The 20,754-nt window shown below is 36.5% G+C and overlaps 2 protein-coding genes across 4 annotated transcripts; both read left to right on the forward strand.

The window, feature by feature from the left end:
• Positions 1–785: 785 nt before the first annotated feature.
• Positions 786–9,254, forward strand: LOC116719215 (sodium/potassium-transporting ATPase subunit beta-1-interacting protein 3-like). 2 transcript variants are annotated; one of them, XM_032561694.1, is made up of 6 exons: positions 786–948; positions 3,429–3,566; positions 4,644–4,724; positions 6,496–6,689; positions 7,119–7,176; positions 8,239–9,254. In XM_032561694.1, exons 1-6 carry the CDS (start codon positions 895–897, stop codon positions 8,422–8,424), a joined length of 711 nt encoding a protein of 236 aa, XP_032417585.1. In that variant the 5' UTR covers positions 786–894; the 3' UTR covers positions 8,425–9,254. The 2 variants fall into 2 exon arrangements, with proteins under 2 accessions (XP_032417585.1, XP_032417594.1); XM_032561703.1 differs by having other exon boundaries at positions 6,496–6,693; positions 8,239–8,382.
• A 1,265-nt stretch (positions 9,255–10,519) lies between these two features.
• On the forward strand, positions 10,520–20,065 carry ythdf1 (YTH N6-methyladenosine RNA binding protein F1). Of its 2 annotated transcripts, XM_032549276.1 has the most exons (6): positions 10,520–10,837; positions 11,133–11,160; positions 12,856–12,950; positions 14,100–15,707; positions 17,445–17,489; positions 18,809–20,065. In XM_032549276.1, exons 1-6 carry the CDS (start codon positions 10,808–10,810, stop codon positions 18,821–18,823), a joined length of 1,821 nt encoding a protein of 606 aa, XP_032405167.1. In that variant the 5' UTR covers positions 10,520–10,807; the 3' UTR covers positions 18,824–20,065. The 2 variants fall into 2 exon arrangements, with proteins under 2 accessions (XP_032405167.1, XP_032405245.1); XM_032549354.1 differs by lacking the exon at positions 12,856–12,950.
• The last annotated feature ends 689 nt before the right edge of the window (positions 20,066–20,754 follow it).

Below are 20,754 nucleotides of genomic sequence, written 5' to 3' on the forward strand. Positions count from 1 at the left end.
TGGATTGACAGTCCTTTGAACATGATAGCGGTCAGGTTGAGGAATTTATTCTGACCCAGTTGGCTTCTCGTAGGCGGTTTGAGGTGTGATGCGTCTGTTGTGCTGACCAATGGTCTCATCAGCTGTGTGTGTCGCTGGTCTTCGCCGATCTCGCAGATGGACGAGTCAGATGTGGCCATCTTGTGCTGAAGTGGTCACACATAGCCGACCAGGAGGAGGTCGATTTGCAGTAGTGCCAGTCTGTTGGAAACCAATTCTTAAACGGCCGATAGTCCGATAATGGACATTGAGCCGTGCAGCTACTGCTCTGGTGGACATACCTGCATCCAACATGCCACTGGCACGCTCCCACATAACTTGCAACATCTGAGGCATTATGACTTGTGACAAAAGTCGACATTTTGGGATGGACTTTTACTGTCCCCAGTCCAAGGATTGTCCAGCTGTTGCTAATTTTGTCTGATCACCCTCTGGACATGCCCCACCCATGCACTGAGTAAAAAACAACTCACTGAGTAATGCTCACTGACAGCAAGTTGGATTAAAAATTATACACAAATCAAGAGAAATATTACTTTTGTACAATAAAATGCTCATTTGCAGTTGTTAACTCCAAATGGCAACAATATTTGACATGGGGCGTTTATATTTTTGTTCAGTGTAGTTACAACCCAACTCTGATTAATATATTCTGTAAGTCCACTACAGAATATGTTAAGGTTCCTCCCCACCGGGGCATGAATTACCCGTCATACCTCCCCTCCCCCTGCTCCACGCAGGGACAGCCTCCCGTGTTTTCCTCCGGAGGCTGAACCGCTCTGTGTGCGTCTGGGTTTACCATTCAGAAAGCTCGGCGCTTGTGCCTGAGGAGAACTGGAAATCCGCTATTGGAAGATGGGCTGTTGCTCCGGAAGATGCATGCTGGTCCTGCTGTGCTGCGTGCAGCTGGTAAGAGGTTTTCATTTATCATGCTGCATCATAAACACGTCACACCAGCTGTTGCTTGTTTACTTTCTGTTTGTAAAGCTGTATAAAAAAAAAAAAAATTACAAAATCTACATCAGAATGTCATTATTGTACAATTAAATATGCAGCTTTTTGCACTGCAAAAACACAAACTCTTATCAAGTGCTTTTTAGTCTGGTGAAGCACTATTATTCTAATGGAAATATTTTTGAAATAAGACAAAAGTAACTTTTCAGCAAAACATAGAAGCTTGTTTTAAGTCAGTTCTTTCTTAATACTGACTGAAAAAAAGAAAAAAATATTTTAATTTTTACGGGACATTTTTCCCATAATCTGCCAGTGGAACTAATACTTTTTAAAATCAATATTAAGGAATTATTGACTTAAAATAAGCTATATCTTCCTGAAAATTTACTTCAAAGTTAGTTTTGTCTTATTTCAAATGTATTAACATCCTTAGAAACTAGAAAAGTACTTGGTAAGATTTTGTGTTTTTGCAGTGTGGGGTTATCACACTGCAAAATACTGACACTTTATAAAATATTCAACTTAAGCACCTGTTGATTATGTTTAATAATGCTTTACTAGAAAATCTTGAGCTCACAACACAGACGTTGTTAGATTATAAACTAAGTTAATATGGAAACAATAGAGTTTTCCATCAAATTAAATAAATGTTGCTAAAACATTACCTGGAAAACTCATTACCTGTTACTGGTTTGAATATAACAATTTACTGGTTTGCACAGTAAAATTTAATATCTTTTAAGAGTGCACTTTTCAGTTTTATAAAGGTTATAAAAAAAAATCAGCAACCATTCCAGAAATTAAGCATAGTAAATAACATAATATTCAAATAAAACAAAAAAAATATTACAGAAAATGTAGAATTAAATGTGAAGAATATAATACATTAAAAATAATAAATAAAAATATACATAACACATCAGTTTTATTTGTAATGACAACCAAAATAGAGAAAAAATAATTACTTGAGATAAGCAATAGTAAAATATTGAGATTAAACTGAAAGTAATGTTGAAAATTTCTACAACAGATAAAAATGAAATATAAATAATAGAAAATAATTAGGAATAAAATGTTTTTTTTAATTTATTTTCTTTACATACATATTTTGGAATAATATTTTATTATTACAAGATTATCTTAAATGGCAGTATTGACTTGTTTTTATTTCTGCTTTGCGCAAATATTAGTTATTTTACCCCAGTTTTAGTTCATCTATGAATATATTTCCAAAACTGTTTTAGAAATATATTTAGAAAAGTCCTTTTGAAATAATAAAAACAGACATTTGAAATAAATACACTTGAAAAAGTAAATAAAATAGTTCCAGTGAAAGCTAAACCCCCCCAGGTTTATTGTGTTTGGCTGACATCACGTTCAATAAAACCTGCTAATTAATAAATTATTAAAACGCAGAGGCAGGCTAACACAATAAAATCCCGGCTTCCCACCCCCCATCCCTCTATGTGACCTCAGAAGACTCCAGGCTGCACCCACTGGTTGCTGCGCCCCCTGTGGCCCGGTTGCCATGACAACACACACACACATCCACACACACAAAAGTGACGATAATGATGATGGGGTGCAGCAGATTTTCTTTTTGGTAATGTCTGCTGTCTCTGAATCAGTGTTGGGCAGTAACTAGTTACATTTACTTGAGTAAAATTTTGGGAACTCTACCCACTGTGAGTGCACTGCAAAAACTCAAAATCACCAAGTATTTTTACATTTAGTTTCTAGTGCAAATAACTTACACTTGAAAGAAAATAAATCTAATTTACAAGTAACTTTTCAGCTTGTTTTAAGTCAATAATTCCTACTAATTTAAAAAGTACTAGTTCCCAAGTTATAAGTGAAACTACTATTAATATTAATAATTGTTTACTTAAAACAAACTTGTATATCTTGCTGAAAAGTTACTTGGAAACTAGTTTTATTTTATTTAAAATGTTCTAAGGCATTTGGACCAGAAACTGGACCAAAAATATGTGACAAGATTTTCAGTTTTTACAGTGTAACTTCACTGAATGAACAACAATCTTGTTTAAGCTAAAAATAATAATAATAATAAAAATTCATTAGACACACGAATGGAGTTTTGTTAAAGTTTTATATTGCAAGAAATTGATTCGGAGAAATGTTTCTTTTGTCTTTATTTTATATTTTTGTTGTTTACATGAATTATTATCATTTTAATGATTAAAATACCAAAATTGCACATAACTTTATATTTTGGATCAGTCTTCAAATATTAAATGGTTGGTGTTTTGATCAGTTACTCAGTACGTGAGTAGCATTTTTACTCGGATTTCAGTAATTTCTTAGATGTGTTTTGCTTTTAGTTGAGTAAAAATATGTTGAAGTTCTACTCTTACTTTAGTAAAAGTTTTTGGACTGTAGAGTCTACAGAGTGTGAATTATCATCCTACCGACAGATTACCGCGGTGGAGCGGCAGGTGTTCGACTTCCTGGGCTACCAGTGGGCTCCCATCATGGTCAACTTCTTCCATATCGTCGCGGTCATCTTGGGACTTTTCGGGGCCATCCAGTACCAGTCACGCTACGTCACCATGGTAACGCCTAGAAAATTCTCTCTCAAACTGTGTTCCCCGGGCACCCCCTAGCGGTCCGCAGGGTACTGCATGTAAACGACCGTTTATTTTGCTGTGACGTCAGCTCAGAGTGCGACCCACACGGCTAGCTTAGCTAAAGCTTGGGTTTGAAAATAATAATGGATACGTGGCTTAAAACCGGGTCACTCAGAAAAAAAATGAAGATACGGGTGGAAAGAAAACAACGCCAAGACAACTTATAATCGGAGGAAGCCGAGTTGTATCTGCTGAGAGAATTGGTAGTTTACTAGCAGTGCGATTCATGTAAACTCGACTAAAAACCCGCCTGTTTAGGATTGTATTTGAAACGTAATCAATTACAAATGTATTGATGGAACCTGACTTAATGTCGTGTTTTGATTGTTGATTCTATGTTGCATTGTGTTTCTGTGTTTGATATGATGTAAAGCACTTTGAAATGCCTTGCTGCTGAAATGTGCTATACAAATAAAATTTGATTGATTGATTGATTCTTTTGAACGCTCTAGGCTGTGAACGAGTTTCAGTTGGTCAGAACTGTTCTTTGTTTATTACGCCTTTGAGTAAAAAACAAAGAACTTGCTTATGATTCTCTGCTGGCACGTCAACAGCTGTTCTTATTTTAATTTTTTTTATGATTTAATCTGCAAATGAATACAATGCTTACAGCTGATAGAATCGGTGTATAAGTTTTATATTTTATGACGCTGAAGAGGATTTTTGTTTCTGCCAAATCAACTCGAGTCCATTTTTCTTGTATTATGTATTCATGGCTTTGTTGTGGCCAGTCACATTTACAAAACACCACCATCCCTCTCATTGGATGAACAAAGAAAACAATAAGAAGTGCGTTAAGAGACAAATATTTTCACTCCAGGTGGTACATATTCAGATTTTGTGTTAAGTTTTGAGTTAGGTGGTCCATGAGTGTTAGTGATGTGGTTTTAAGTGGGCCTCAGTCTAAAAAAAGTTTGAGAAAGACTGATCTAGAGCTTCTGTCTCAGTTACTTTGCTTCTCGTCTTTGTGAAATGAATCGTTTTTCTGTTTCTGATTCCCAGTACCTGCTGTGGATGTTTGTGTGGATTGGCTGGAACGTCTTTGTGAGTTGTCTCTACCTGGATTTGGGAGGCCTTTCGAAGGTAAGGCCCGGTTATTTAGGACGGATAATTAGAGGCGCCTGCAGTGACTGAAGTCTCTAATTAACTCAGTGTTTAAATCTGTTTCTCTTTTGATCCCATATGATAACAGGCGCAAAAAATTATTTTAAAGTTGCTGTCTGTCATCAGATGCTAAATATCTACTTTAAAAATATTTATTATTAGGTTTGAAAATTTTAGCAGATATCAATATTTGATTTTAATATTACCTATATTTCATTATATATATTTCTCTAAGTTTTTAACGCTTTTGGGGGAAAAAAATTTCCAGAATCAGAAGGTAACAAGATGGAGATAAAGATCAGCTGTTAATATTGACCCACTTTTATTTATTGGGCCAATACCGATATTTTAAGAAATTACTAATATCGGCCAATACTGATGTTAGTGCTGATTTATTGTGTTTCCCTGCTTATTATATTCCTGTCATATTTGGTTTCACTTAAATCTGACATTATTTACTTTCTTTTGAGTTTAATAATTTATTCTAGTTAATTTTTTCTTCACATTACTCTCAAAGTACTATAAAAATATATGTGTATTATTTTATTAATTTTTTTTGTTTATTATGATCAGTAACACCACTGCGCAGTACAAAATAATACAGAAATGTAATGTTTTTCATTGATGACAATATCTCTATTTTTATTTTCACAGTTTTTATTTCAAATTCTTTTATTGTTCTGTTATTGTTTTCATTTTTGTTGTTTTTATCATTTGGGTTGTTGAACTATTTTCAATTCTATGTACAAGTGTATTATTCAATTAATTCATATTGTAATTTATTTATTGATTTTTTTTATGATTATTTTAACAGAAAAAAAACCCACTTAGCAAAACAGACCTAAAAGGGGAAAAAATAAAATCAAAATACTAATTTGGTTTGTCGGAGAGTTTTTATACATTAAGGAAAGTTCTAATGTTTTGAATCAGAAAATCTGCCCTTTTTTTTACAAGTTTGGTTACAGTCGCTTGCAAAAGTATTCATACCCTTTGACCTTTTCCACATTTTGTCACATTACAACAACAAATATAAACATATTTTATTGGACTTTTGTGTGAACGATCAGCACAAAGTGGTGCACGTCTGTGAAGTGGAAAGAAAATTATACATAATTCAAAAAATTTTACAAATAAAAAACTGGAAAGTGCGGTGTGCAAAAGCAGGATATTTTATGTATTCTTTTTATGACATAATAATTTTGGTAATCTTGTATCAATCATCTTTTATTTGTTTTGTTTGAAGTAGGTTTTTCAAAAATAATTTCTCATATTATTTATGTTAAATATAAAAGCCAATCCAGGAACTGCATCTTTCCAAATAAAAATTATTTTATTACATTTATCGGTTTATATGCTGTGCATTAAGGCCATTCTCATTATATTTTTACAGAACAATATTAAAGTTTAATACATTTTAATGTTTAAGTGACAAAAATCATGTGACTCAGCACTGACCTCATAAAGCAGGGGTTTCAAACTCCAGTCCTCAAGGGGCGCTGTCCTGCAGTTTTTAGATGTACCTACAAAACACTGAAATGAAATGACTTAATGACCTCCTCCTTGTGTAGATCAGTTCTCCAGAGCCTTAATGACCTAATTATTCTGTTCAGGTGTGGTGCAGCAGAGGCACATCTAAAAGTTGCAGGACTGCGGCCCTCGAGGACTGGAGTTTGAGACCCCTGTCATAAAGAAAACATTACTTTAGGAGAATTTGGTTTAACCGGGTCCGTTTCTCCTGGTCTTGCTGCAGGACAGCCACATCCTCTCCCTGGGAGTTTCCTCACATTCCTCCTGGTGGAAGAACAATGGGCCGGGATGTCAGAGCCAGAACCCACCCTCTGACAGGTGGAACGAGCACCAGAACCCCCAGCTGGCCTCAGTGCCGAGCTGCTGGCTGCAGTACCAGTACCTGGAGGTTCTGCACTGCGCCGCCCAGCTCCTTCTGTCAGTGAGTCTCACATTTTAACCAGTTAAACAAACTGACAGCAAAACTTCCTCTGTCAGGTCTTTAAATTTTAACTCAAACACATTTACTTGGTTTTGAATATTTACTCTCTTCACTAATTGATGAGTTTAAAGGACAAACGTAACCAAGAAGCTTAAAGTTCACCTCAGTTTAAAAAATATAAACCTTTGCACAAATAATCAGAATTTTGATTATATTGTGCAACATTAGATCACTCAACAAACAGAAGAAGGTATTTTTTTATCTTTATTTTCAAATACCACAATTCACAGAGAAATTCAGCAAAACATTTATTCACCTGGGACATTGTGATGTGCTATTTTATCTTTTGCTGGCTAAAAGATAAAATCTGAAGTAAGCAGGAAGCTTTGAAACTTTTTTCTTGATGTTCTTGAATTTGTTCTCAGCTCCTGGGAGTCGTTTGTTCCTGTCATGCTGTCAGCAGGTTTCCAGAGGAAGAGAGCTGTACGTAAAAACAATCTACCGTAATTTATTTACATTCAGAATGTCATTAGTTCATAGGAAATTGTCATAATATGTTCTGTTGCCTGGTTCTTTTTTCTTTTTTTGTGATTTTCTTTTGACTTTGGCTTTGTCTAACCTTCACTTAGTTAATTGTTGTTGTTGCTGTGGGTGAACTGAAGAGTCTGAGTGTTGATATAGATAAAACTACTTCAAGGATAATTCTCTAAAGTCAGGTTATTGTGTTCTCATGTTTTTCTTTTTCTCAGATATAAACTGTAACTCAGAGAAAAAAAGAGTCAGACAGCAGATAAAATGTTTTTCACGTTATTTTTTGTTGCCAAGCTGAAAAATTCTTAGAAAAATATTTTGCTCCCTTATGAAAGCTGAAAAATAAACTTACAAAAGTCAAGTGACGCCTGTCAGCTGGTGCATGAAGGTCTTCCACACACACTGCAGCTTGTATCTAATAACAATAATAATAAACCCAAACAAGTTGGCCAATCAGTATAAGCTGGCAAGAAAATACAAAGGATGAATACAAACACTCGCAGCACTTTTTTATATTTTATTTGTGAAAATGTGAAAAGGTTCAAGGGTACTTTGCAAAGCCATGGAAGATACTATGAAAGAAGATGAGGGCCACTGAAAAAAAGAATTATGATTTTAATCTCAGAATTCAGTTTTTCCCCTCAAAGTTCTGATTTCTGAGTTTTAATCTCAGTAGATTATTCCCAGAATTCTGACTGATCTCAAAATTTGGACATTAATCTCAGAATTCTGACTTTTTCCTCAGAATTCAGACTTTAATCTCAAAAACAGATTTTTTTCTTCACAATTCTGACTTTTTTCTGATAATTCTGTTTTAATGTCAAAGTCAGAAGAATTAAAATTTGGACTTTCATTTCAGAATTCAGATTTTGAGAAGTCTGAGTTTTGATCTCAGAAGATTAAAGTCCTTAATCCTCCACCATTTCATTCTTTCTCGTTTGCAACCAATTTGATCTCTGCTTGCTCTTACATCTCTTATGCACATTTCTTTGATAATTATTATTATTTTTTCAGACTACAAATGACTGTAAGGAACATCTGTTCAAAGACACTGTAAAGAATCCAGGCAGAAAAGGACCATTAAGACCCAATCGTCATCTTCATCGTCTTAATTTTGGTTGTGAAACTTGTGATCAAGGCAGGGATTTAAAATGTGTCAAGGACATAATCTTCCAGCTTAAGAATCAGATTGGGTCCTAATCTACGTGTCTCCTCGTCTGTAAAACATTTAAGATGAGCTCGACGAAAGCTCCTGTTTAAATGAATCTCCGTTTTTCCCAATACTGAGTGTACTACACATGTGTTACCACTAGGTGGCGCATAGACGTTTCTTCACCTCAAATGGGTAAAAAGAAGAAGGTGCATCACTTCTCTAGAAACATTTCATAGAAAAAAAAGAGGGCTGTGCTAAGTGCAGCATTTTTTTTATGGGACATTTCAACATTTCATTTTTGTTGTAAAAAAACTGCATAAAAAATATGTGATTAACAATAAAGTAATAATAAAATTAAACATTTTATGCTTCTGTTTCTGTGTACTGTGGCTAACTTATAGAGAATGAGCTGTAAAAATTGCTATATGAATTAATAAAAGTTGTATCTAGCGTATGACCGGTCCAAAAAAAGTTCCAACAGAATAAAGTATTTGTAATGTGTTTGAATCTCAACATGTGGGTTAGACTTTGGAGGGAGTGTTTTAAATGTTTGCCCCATTTTTGTTTAGTTCACTAAATGTACTGATCGGGAAAAAGTGTTGTGATTATTTTTAATGGACTTTTCATTGTTTCTTCTTGCTGATTTTGTTCTTTTAATTATTTTCTGCACCTCAAGACCTAAAGAAAGTGAAACCAGTCAACCTGGAGTAAATGGTTTTTATTTTTAGTTATTTGTTGCTTAAATTAATATTAAATTTTGCACCGGTAGCCTAAATATGATTTAATTGTCTTTAGTTTCAACTCCATGGTTTTTATTTGTGTCATAATAAATCACCTGGATTTCACATTAAATCACAACTGGTCATGGTCTGTTTAAGGTTTTGTGTATTTCTTTAAACTTTGTGTTATATTTCTCAATTTTTTATGTAACATTTCTAAGTTTTAAAGGTTGTTTTCCAAAATGGTGGAAAAAATGAAACACAAAATGTGGCAGAAGTTTTCCACCTATTCTGGAAAGCAAATCCTTAGGCACAACAAAACTGTCATGTCTGACTTTAAGCGGATTTTGGTGAATAGCTCACATTAGTCATTAATTTGGGTAATCATCTATTTGTATTCCTCCTCAACGCTTGCAGTATAAATATTATAAGCAATATATAACATCATACAGAGGCTAGCAACAGCTACTATCTGCTTTTCATCTTCTGATTGGATGTTTCAGTAAAGTCCTGTCTCGTTGGTTCCTGGAATCAGGAGTCTATATGGAAGATCTCTAGCTCAAAATTTTAAAATTACTGTCCAAAACTAAAAAAATTTCTTTAAAAAGTTATTTGATCTTTAAAAACTTTGTTTTCATATGTAACAATTTCCAATTTTTTAGTTTGAAATTAGATTAGCTTTTCCATGGTTTACAAGAATAATTTCCTCTGAAAGAAGATATAACATAAAAATACCCTAAATTAAAAATATTTACAAGTATATTCAGTATAAATTTAGGCATTAACAACTTTAATTCCTCCTAGATGTGGTGTTGCAGTATTCTGCCTGGGTCCGACTTTAGAAAAGGTTTACAGCAGCCCAGAAACCAAATTTATGGGGGCCCCAAAGACTTAAAAATAAAATTTAGATATTTTTTTATGAATACATATTTTACATTGTACTTATATAAAACTCATAGATTGATATGAGATAAATTATATAAATATTTTTGGGATTTTTACAAACATAAGCCATGTAATACATATGTGTAAATATATACATATTCATGTACATACATATGTATATAAGTATATCTAAATGTATGCGACTATACATCTACGATATATATACAGTATATATATAACTAGTTATAAATAACTATTTATAACTAGTTATTTATATAACTAGTTATAAATAACTAGTTATTTATATAACTAGTTATAAATAACTAGTTATATAAACAACTATATTGAAATATTTAAATTAACTAACGAAGTAATCTAGTTAGTAACCGTATATATATGTATATATGGTTAAATAACTATTTTCTAGTATATATAAAATGCTGAATATAATTTTAAATAGCGGTATTCATTTTTAGAAACAAAATCCTCCTTTAGTCAACGTCTTTGATTTTGCCATTGTGCAGTCACGTGACCCAGCTACGTCATTTCCGCTCCTCAGGCACTGGAAGAAGCTGCTGTTTTGGGGCCAAATGAGCTGCGAGGCCGCCGGGGCTGGTCTAGTTTAGCTTTGAGGGGCTCGGAGCGGACTGAAGCCCGGCTGGATTAATGCGGACAGGGCGGCGCGACCTGCCAGCAGGGCCACGACAAGCGCAGGCGAGCCGAGTCGACAGTCCGGCTAACAGCCGCTGCTAGCAGGGCAGAGAAAAAAGCCTCTCCGTAGCTCGTCCTGTCGGGGCTCCATTCCAACACAACACCTGGTGGATAAATGATGTCTGCCGCTAGCATAGACCCTCAGGTGAGCGGCGAAAATGTTTCATATTTACGTGTAGAGAGGTGAACTGAGCCGTGAAACCGGAGCTAGGAAGTTAGTTAGCCCAGAGAGAGGAGAGGTTAGCTGCTAAAATCATCTGCTGGGAGCCCACCAAGGCCTGGACCACAGCTTCCAGTTGCCATCTGACTCCTCAACACTGCTTAATATTCCTATTAGAGTCCATCTTAAAATGCGCAAATTAAACTACAGCATGCTAAATGTGCAAACATGACCAAAACATGATGTGTTTGTGTTCTCTCTCTTTAATGTTACCGTGAAGACATCGAAAGGACAAGATGCAAGCAAAGGTAAGAGATTAATGTTCACTGAAAAACCAGGCGTTAATCTATGTAAATATTAAACACACGCACGCACACCCACACACACACACACACACACACTCACCTGCCCCCTTACCAGGTAGATTTAGAAAAAAAGGCGGGCCTTATATGTTGATGATTGACAACACACCAGAATAATCTACAACATGAAGCTGTGATGTAAACAGAGCTGGGTAGTAACTAGTTACATTTGCTTGAATAACTTTTTTTTTGTGTGAAAAAAAAAATTACTTTTAGGAGCAGTTTATTGTGCTGCACTTTTTACTTAAGTAATTTTATTATGAATTATTTCTACTTTTACTTGAGTAACATTTCTGGATTTTTTAAAGAACAAGCATATTTTAACCAGAAATTTACCATATACAGACCTGCAGTTTTTTGTTAGTTTTATATTGAAATAAATAAATTTAGGAAAAAATGTTTTGCCTGGTTTTGTTATATTTTGTTACTTATAAAAAATATGGTCATTTCTGTCTTTAAAATACCTAAATTTCCACTTAACTTTATAATTTGGTTCATCTAATTATTACATTTTTTAAATATTAAATGATTGATAATTTGATCAGTTACTCAGCACTTGAGTAAACTTTTTACCAAAAACTTTTTTTTCAAATATGTTGAAGTGGTTTTACTCTTAAGTAAAATTTTTAGGTACTCTGCCCACCTCTGATAATTACATTCAGACTTGACATTGGATTTTTTAAAATTATGTTTTGTTTAGTTATTATTGATTCAGTTGATGGATGTCAGATTCTTCTGAGTTTATGGAAAAGGCAGAAAATCTCAGAGCGGTTTGAGGCTAGGAGCTTGTCAGCCATTTTAATTAATGTCAACAGTTCAAAACAAGCCAAGTTTAAAATATGTACCATTAAAACTAGAGTGCACCAATTTATCAGCGTGAATTTCCTTAATTTTGAGAGATCAGACAAAACTTGCATATGAAACTGATCTTATCTGCCTCGCCAAAGGTCTGAAAATCAGGCAATGTCCTCTTGTGTTTTCCTGTTAGAGAGGTTTGACTGACAGACCGGCCCACCAGGTCATGTCTGCATGTTTGCAGTTAACAATAGTCACTCCACTGCTGCCAACTCAGCAACTTTCTTGTTATATTTAGCGACATTTCAGACAAAAAAAAATTGCATCGGCCAAATTGGAATGTGCAGGTGAGGCTTTTTAAAGATCGGTAATCAGAAATTGGCCGGAAAACTTCGATCGGTGCAGTTTTCCTAGTTTGGCTTGTTTGACACAGTGCAGTGTGAAAGCGAACCAAACCAGCTGAAAATGTAGCAAAAGTTGCAACTTCTGGACTGTGAGGTGAAAACAGAGCTTTGACGTGCCATCAGTTGAGCCTTCCCAAATTGTTTCAGGCATTGTGATCAAAGTGTATGTAAACTTCTGAATCTGTATGACAGTGAAGAAAACAAAGGTAGTTTCATCTGTTTCAATCATGAAACCCTGTTTGTGTACAGAGGCTAGTGGATCAGTTCTCATTTGCTTAAGCTAACGTCCTGGTGTTGAGCTTTCATGCAGATGATGTCAGTGTTTTATCTCCATCATGTTCATCATCTATTAGCTTCATCATAAACATGGCTCCATTTGCCTGGTTGGAAGTTTATGCAAATGATGGTGTCCGGTTTTAACAGTAGTTTGATTTTATTGCAGCCTTTCCAGTTTCAGTGCAGAATGGCTCCCTCCACCAGAAGGACTCTGTGCATGATAATGACTTTGAGCCGTATCTCACTAGCCAGTCCAGTCAGGTAGGAGCTACAGAGGGATATTTTAAAGATCTGTGACACTGAAACGCTTCTGTAGGGCTGGGCGATACGGCTTGCAAATAAAATCTCTGGTTTTCTGACGCCAGATCCGATTTCTGATTATTTTTAATACATTTTATTTTCTCAAGACAACAGAAATTTAACAACAAATATATTTCTATTCCCCTTATATGAGTTCTTAGGGCCAGGTTATGATCATTTTTATTTAATAACAACAAAATAGTCATAATAATGGAAGATAGACACATTTTTACCAGAACATTGAAAAATTAAAGGAAAAATATAATTTTAATGAGAAAAAAAGCTTCTCACATTTGTTGCATGATCATTTTAAAGTCCTGTTCTGATCATTGTGATGTGTTAAAAAATTAAGTATATCCAATTTATAAAACCAACATCAATTTATAACTTTACAACATTCCTCATTTAAATTTTTTGTTATTGTTTGTGCAGAAGTTCTCCTAAAATTACTCCTCCGTTTTCCTAATAATGACTTTATTCTGGTAATACTATGACCTTTTTCTGCTCCATTTAGGCCTGATACAGTAATAATTTTTTCTGGATGATATTTTGCCCTAGAAATTATTGTAATAAATGATAATGTCATTTTGGGACTATTTTCAACTAACATAAGGATAATGACATAATAACGCAAGTTTGCCTTCTCAACAACTAATATTCTTTTGATTTCAAATGTGTAAAATAAGACACAACGATCAAGGAATTAAGCAAAACCGTGAATAAAATGGATTATAAAATATCTAAACAAAATTAGTTAAAAAAATTTAATGGAAATTGAGCTCACTTTAATTTGTCATGTAATTAATTGCTTATTGCGACAGGCTTAACTCTACAGACACGAAACTTTATTCTTGTAATTAAAAATTAAATCTTAACCTGGCCCTAATATTCTGTCGTAGAATTCAAAATAAATAAAAGCTGTAAAACAAGATGGCTGGCCCTGGTCGACATCGCATCAATCTGAACTATGGTCACCCAGTTAATGGAGAGAAAAAAATAATCTTCAAAACCTAAAAATTTGATTAAATTATTAAAATCGTTGAATTGCCCAGCCCTGCCCTTTGTTTGGTTTTATCTGATGATTCATCTTGAATCTGTTTTTCCTTGTAGAATAACAGCTATCAGTCCATGACGGACCCCTACCTGTCCAGCTACTATGCCCCCTCTATTGGATTTCCTTACCCTCTTAATGAGGCGCCCTGGTCCACTGGAGGCGACCCGCCGATCCCCTACCTGGCCCCGTACGCCCCCCTCAGTAATGGAGACCACCACTTCATGCCCGACACCGTGTTCGGGCAGCCCGGTGGGCTCAGCAGCAGCATTTACCCGCACCGCTTCAATTTTTTCCCAGAGAACCCGGCGTTCTCCACCTGGGGCACCAGCGGCTCCCAGGGCCAGCAGACTCAGAGCTCAGCCTATGGGGGCAGCTACAGCTACCCTCCTAGCTCCCTAGGGGGCACTCTAGTCCCTGACGGCCAGACCGGTTTCCATAGTGACACCCTAAGCAAAGCCCCAGGCATGAACAGCCTGGAGCAGGGCATGCTGGGCCTGAAAATAGGCGGCGATGTGACAGGAAGTGGCTCGGGCGTGAAGAGCGCAGGCTCCATGATAGGCGGGGGTGTCGCCGCGGCTGTTGCCACGGGCAACGGCGGCACGCCAGTCGGGATGCCGCCTCAAAAGCCGACGTCGTGGGCGGCGATCGCCAGCAAACCGGCCAAACAGCAGCAGCAGAAGGCGAAGAACAAGCCTGGGATGCCGCTATCCGGCGGAGTGCTGCCGCCGCCGCCCATCAAGCACAGCATGGACATCGACACATGGGATAATAAAGGCACCGCCGCCAAGATGGCGCCGCCGCTACATCACCAGCACCACCCGTCCCACCTGCACTCCCACACCGCAAGCCTCATCCCGCCACTGCAGCAGTCCCTGCAGTCCGTCCAGTCCCTCGTTCAGCAGATGACCATGCCAGGACCGCCGCAGTCCTACCAGAACCACAACTCCGCCCCAACACCCCAAACCAGATGGGTGGCGCCACGCAACCGCAACCTCTGCTACAGCGGCGGAAGCCTGGACAGCAGCGGCTCGTCCAACGGTGGTGGTGGTGTAGGAAACGGAGGCATGGCTGGGTTCGTTCCCACCAATCCTGGATCGGAGTCCCACCCGGTTCTGGAGAAGCTGCGAGCAGCCCACAGCTACAACCCCAAGGACTTCGACTGGAACTTAAAAAACGGCCGCGTGTTCATCATCAAGAGCTACTCTGAGGACGACATCCATCGCTCCATTAAGTACTCCATCTGGTGCAGCACGGAGCACGGCAACAAGCGGCTGGATGCCGCCTACCGGGCCATGACCGCCAAAGGTCCTGTCTACTTGTTGTTCAGCGTCAACGGCAGCGGCCACTTCTGCGGCGTGGCGGAGATGCGCTCCCCTGTGGACTACGGCACCAGCGCCGGAGTCTGGGCGCAGGACAAGTGGAAGGGCAAGTTCGATGTGAACTGGCTGTTTGTTAAGGACGTGCCCAACAGCCAGCTGCGCCACATCCGCCTGGAGAACAACGACAACAAGCCGGTCACCAACTCACGGGACACCCAGGAGGTTCCTCTGGAGAAGGCCAAGCAGGTGCTGAAGATCATCGCCCAGTACAAACACACCACCTCCATCTTTGATGATTTCTCCCACTACGAGAAGAAGCAGGAGGAGGAGGACGTCGTGAAAAAGGTAATTATCTGATCCAGACCAAGCCATATACACAGTTCTCATGTGACGTGTCACACCATGAACTCTGTGATTGACGGCCATCTTGACAGTTGCTATGGTGTTGCTATGACAACAATAAGCCACAAGATTAGAACTAGCTCATCTCATTCCTATCTAACTGATAAACAGCATAAGTACATTACTACTGTTACTCGGTTATCGTTTTTGAAAACTCTATCTTTGTAATACTAAGAGATATTTACTGTTGTTCTTACTGCCGAACTAGCAAAATTAGCTTAGCTAACGTAGCTTTTATAAACACTCTTTGCTTTCACTACATAGTTAACTCCGTCTTATGAGATTGGAGGCAGCTTGTCCACATTGTCTGACACATTTTCCATTCTCTGTCTCTTACGGGTCGATCCCGGCAGCAGCCATTTTGTTTATGTATCTTTCTCCCCCACATTGGTCAAGAGTGTCCACATATTTTCATTTTGTTGGACTCAAAGCCCCTGGTCTGCTTTGCATTGTGCACACACTAAGATGGTGCGGATCACTTCTGCTTCAGATTTGTGGGAGTTATGTATAGACACATGGCATTTTATTGTTTAGATTAACGCTGGAGGTAAAAAAAAAAGAAAAAAAAAAAGATTTTTTTTACATGTCATCGACAGCCACGCTGCTGCAGTGGAATAATGCCATGAACAAAATGAAACCTTCAGATGTAGGTATTGTTAATTTAGTGCAGTTCGCCACAGCGAAGTGAAATGAATGCAGAAAACTGTAGTAGAATAACTGAAAACCACTCGTGTTCTTTTTTTCCCTCTCTCTGTGCTGGCTATGCTACACACAGATTCGTTGCCATAGCAACTGACTGACTGACAACAGCTCCACTAGTGTATCAGATTTCCACACCAAGAAACAGGACACTGCCAGTTATACTATTGTTTTCAGATTTGTTTAGTTTGTGATTAGTAATAAGTGAACGTCTGAACACAACGGTTGTTGATTAGCTAATTTAAACCCCTGCTCTTCTGATGAACAGAGTTGGTGTGTAGGTTGCCTCTTCTTGTATTTTTGAGACTGAATCTAAACGCAGAATTCTGAAGCACATCTACATGTTAAGGTTGTCAAAGTCAAGCTAGCATAACTGATCTGCTTCTCTTTCCCTTGCTATTTCTTTTTTTATTAAAACTTTTTCTGACCTGTAAAATGTGATGCCTAATTGTTGTAGTGTTGACAATTAGCAGCAAAGCACTGCATCCTTTTTTCTTTTATATATCACGCATACATTTAAGATTTAGCACGTCATGTTGACAACTTGACAGCTAAAACCAATTGTACTGATCGTCGCCAAGGGATCTTGCGGACGTGACGTCATGTTGCAACATGTCTATTGAATGAAAAATTTATTGTTTGGAATATTTATTTTAAACATACATTTTTGCCTGCACACTATTATCACAGCGCAATTATGGCTCAAACAATTAATAGAATTAATTGTGATGAATGGACTATTGAAATATTCAAGTAATTAATCATTTTCCTACTAACAAATGTATTTGTTCTCTGGAAAAAGTTCTATTAAACATGATAAAAATGATTTATCATGTCCTCACTTATCCCATCACAAGAAATGGAAGTTTAACAGGTTAAATAAAAATTATACGAATGGTAAAATGATTTTTTTTTTTTGTTTAACATTTTAACCATTTTGTCCACATTTTCTCACTGGTTTTATGTTCTTGTTTTTACCAGAGCTATGAGCCTGTCTCGATACAGAGTCGATCCAGAGTTGATCAGGTAAACTCAGTTAAATCTTGCACCTCCTAGCTGGGTTTTGGGTAATGGTTAAAGAAAATAATTAGAGTTTCAGTAAAAAATTAAGCTTTGGATAAGTGAGCTTTGTTAATGGGGTGTTTTTTTTTTTCTTCAAATAAACTGGTTCCAGTGCTAAATCAGTGCTTTCCTAACACCAGTTATACATGTTTTGACTCCCAACACCCAGAAAAGGGGAAAATGAAAAAAGGTTTCCTTGCTTGGCTTGGAGGAAAGAACCATTTTCCATAGGAGCTTTGTGGTGCATTTATGAAGAACAACAAGCAATTAAAATATGAGCAAATGGTGTAAATGTAGCACAAACCCAATAATTTAACAATGAAATTTAGCAATGAAAAAACATTTTCACTTTTTTTTTAATCAGCCGTCACTTTGTGACAATCTCTCAGAACTACACTCATAATTGCATAATCTATAAATGCTGCTAGTTACTGTCTCGATTAATGTTCACTTTTCATAAACAAACATCACTTTTAATGTGTTCAGTTTAGAGTTGCAAGCGCTCCATGTAGTTGATTTTAGTCGCACTCTTACATGTGTGTATGGCTAAAAAAAATAAATAATAAAATTTCACCACACTGTTGATGCGAGGAGCGGCCATATTGAAGCGCAAGACCGCCTTACAAGTCGTAACTGGGAGTAGTCGGAGTTCCTCCCAGTTTTCCTCTGGGAAATAGGACTTTAGAGAGAGTTCCAGTTGATTTTTTTCCGATTGGGAAGTGGGAATTTCCCATTTCAGAGTTCAACTTGAACGCAGCATTAGTTTAAACGTGAGAGTGGACACGTAGCCTTAAATGACGTGCGGCCGATATGAAGCGTCCGCTGTAGGTTTTCTTTTTTAACCAAAACCAAAACCTCTAAAGTAGGGAAAAGACCAGAACCCAGTTCAGATTGCGATAAATTTAGGATGAAATATTTACCAGAAGGACTCGCTATAATGTCTGCTGTAGAAAACCACTGATTCTCTGGTGTTTATGTAAAGAGCTAGTTGTAGCGCCCTCTCTGGTTGAGCACTGGAACTGCCGCCACTTTTATCCTTTAAGCAAGGGATTCAAAAAGTTGCGGTTTTAAAACCAGATGTAGCTTTACATTATTGTCAGGTTATTTTTTTTCATAATCAGTTGATTAAACGATCAGTTATCACCTGATGCTGTTAATATTTCCATATGTAATCGGCTTTTTAATATTTGTGTACCTATACTAGGTCTCTGATTCTGAAAAATGTTTTAACAGATTTTAACTTTGCAAGATTGATTAAAGGTATTCTGTTTGTTTTTTTCCAGGATCGTCAGAAGTGAACTGTAGAAGCTAGCCTCTGAAAAGATCGGCACTTACATTTGGGCGGACACAATGAAATCAGAATGGAAACACAGACGTTACAGAAAAAAAGAGAAAAAATATAATTGTTTTCTATTTATTAACAACTTTGGCCTGTGTCAAACCTTTTGAGCTACTTTGCTCTGGGTTACTTTGTAACGCGTGCAGGGATGAAACAAAATTTCACCATGTAAAGTTATTTTAATAACATCAGTTAACTTTTTTTATCCTTGGAAGTTTACTCAGCTAAGTCAGAAAACAAAATATCTGCACGTCTGACCAACAACCTGCTGCTGATATTCAGTGACTGTTCACATTGTGGTTTGTGTGTTGAAGAGATGTTAAGTGCTCGTGTTGGTTAATCTAAATGAGTGGAGAACACTTTAATGACAAAACGTCTGCTATCTGTGTGTGTGGTCAGTTGTGTTTTATATCATCAACATCAGAAGAAGAAGGAATAAATACCTTCTTGATACCCATTTTCATTGTAGGAAACTTTTACTTTAGTGTAAAACTGAAGGTTTCTGTTTGCAGAGATATTTATGTGCAAGGCTGTGGAAAATGAAACCATAAATCTTTACAAATGGCTACAAAAGAATGATCTGGAAGTAAGGCTTGGCATAATCGTTTTGCGGAATAATGAAGCCTTAATTTTGTTTTCAGCATAGCAAGAGGGGAAAATTTTCATTTTCAGGGAAAGAATTTTCTTTTAGATTAACTGTTCTCTTAAAATCCTATTTACAAATTCTGTGAAATTAATACTGCTTATTTAAGCCAGGTGTGGTTTTCTTTCTCTTAACACCATTTTAATCTTGACATTATAAGTTTCCACTCCATTCTCAGAAGCTTTAATGTACCAGAACAGAAACCGCCTCAAAATGTTAAGCTGTAGCAGCATCGTTATTATTATTATTATTACTGACCGATTAATTGTCAAGTATATGGAAACCAAGAGACTAGCCTGTGTGGTAAATGTTTGTGAATTTTTTGTTTGTTTTATTTCTTTTTTCTTTTTTTTTTTTAACTGCTTGCTGTATTGTGTGTGTATGCAAGAGTGGCAGAAAGCAGGGGAAATCAGAGTTATACTGTATAATGGTATTGGAATATAGAAAATTTATGCAAAATTTTACGTCACCCTTGTATTAAATATCTATTGTATCAGAGGTCACTATCACATTCTTAGATTTGATCATGTTCGTTATTAAAGATATACTTGTATGTTGTTTGTGTTGGTTTTATTGGGTAATTTTAAATTATTTACACATTACTGCATAGTTGTGTGGACATGGCAATTAAAAACGAGCTTTAAAAATAGAAAAATAGAATAGAAATATTCATTATTTTCCCAAAGTGGGGAAACTCAGCTGCAGCACTGAGTTATTTAGGTTCACTGAAAAAATTGTAACAAATATTTAAAAATATAACTTTATTTTTAAAATGCTGAAATATTAAAAAAAAGATAAAAACCTAAATCAATCAATACTGTTTAAAAAACAAAATACCAAGAGAAACATTAATAGGTATTAAATTAAGTGAACACAATATACTGTACACGATTATAACAAAAATACTGAGCAGTTTTCAAAAGTGGCGTACTCCGATCCAAGGGCAACTTTTAAAAAAAATTACACATGTCCATGTGTGTTTGTGCATTAAAAAAATATATATATATTCACAATGTATAAAAAATAAAAACATGAGCAGTGCCTCCAAAAATGTAACTTCAAATGTGTGAAAGGGTCCAGATCAGATGCCGCCTGCAGCGCATGGAAATACCCGAGTTTCAACATTTAAAATGTCTGATTTTTGGACATTTTCTGAGTTTCAGTTGTTGATCATTTGCTAGAAAAAATGCTTAGATTAATTGTAGAAATTCTCTAGAAAAAACATGCAGATTTCTGAGCATCAAAAA

This window comes from Xiphophorus hellerii, chromosome 1 (assembly GCF_003331165.1).
Source record: "Xiphophorus hellerii strain 12219 chromosome 1, Xiphophorus_hellerii-4.1, whole genome shotgun sequence".
Classification (NCBI taxonomy): domain Eukaryota; kingdom Metazoa; phylum Chordata; class Actinopteri; order Cyprinodontiformes; family Poeciliidae; genus Xiphophorus; species Xiphophorus hellerii.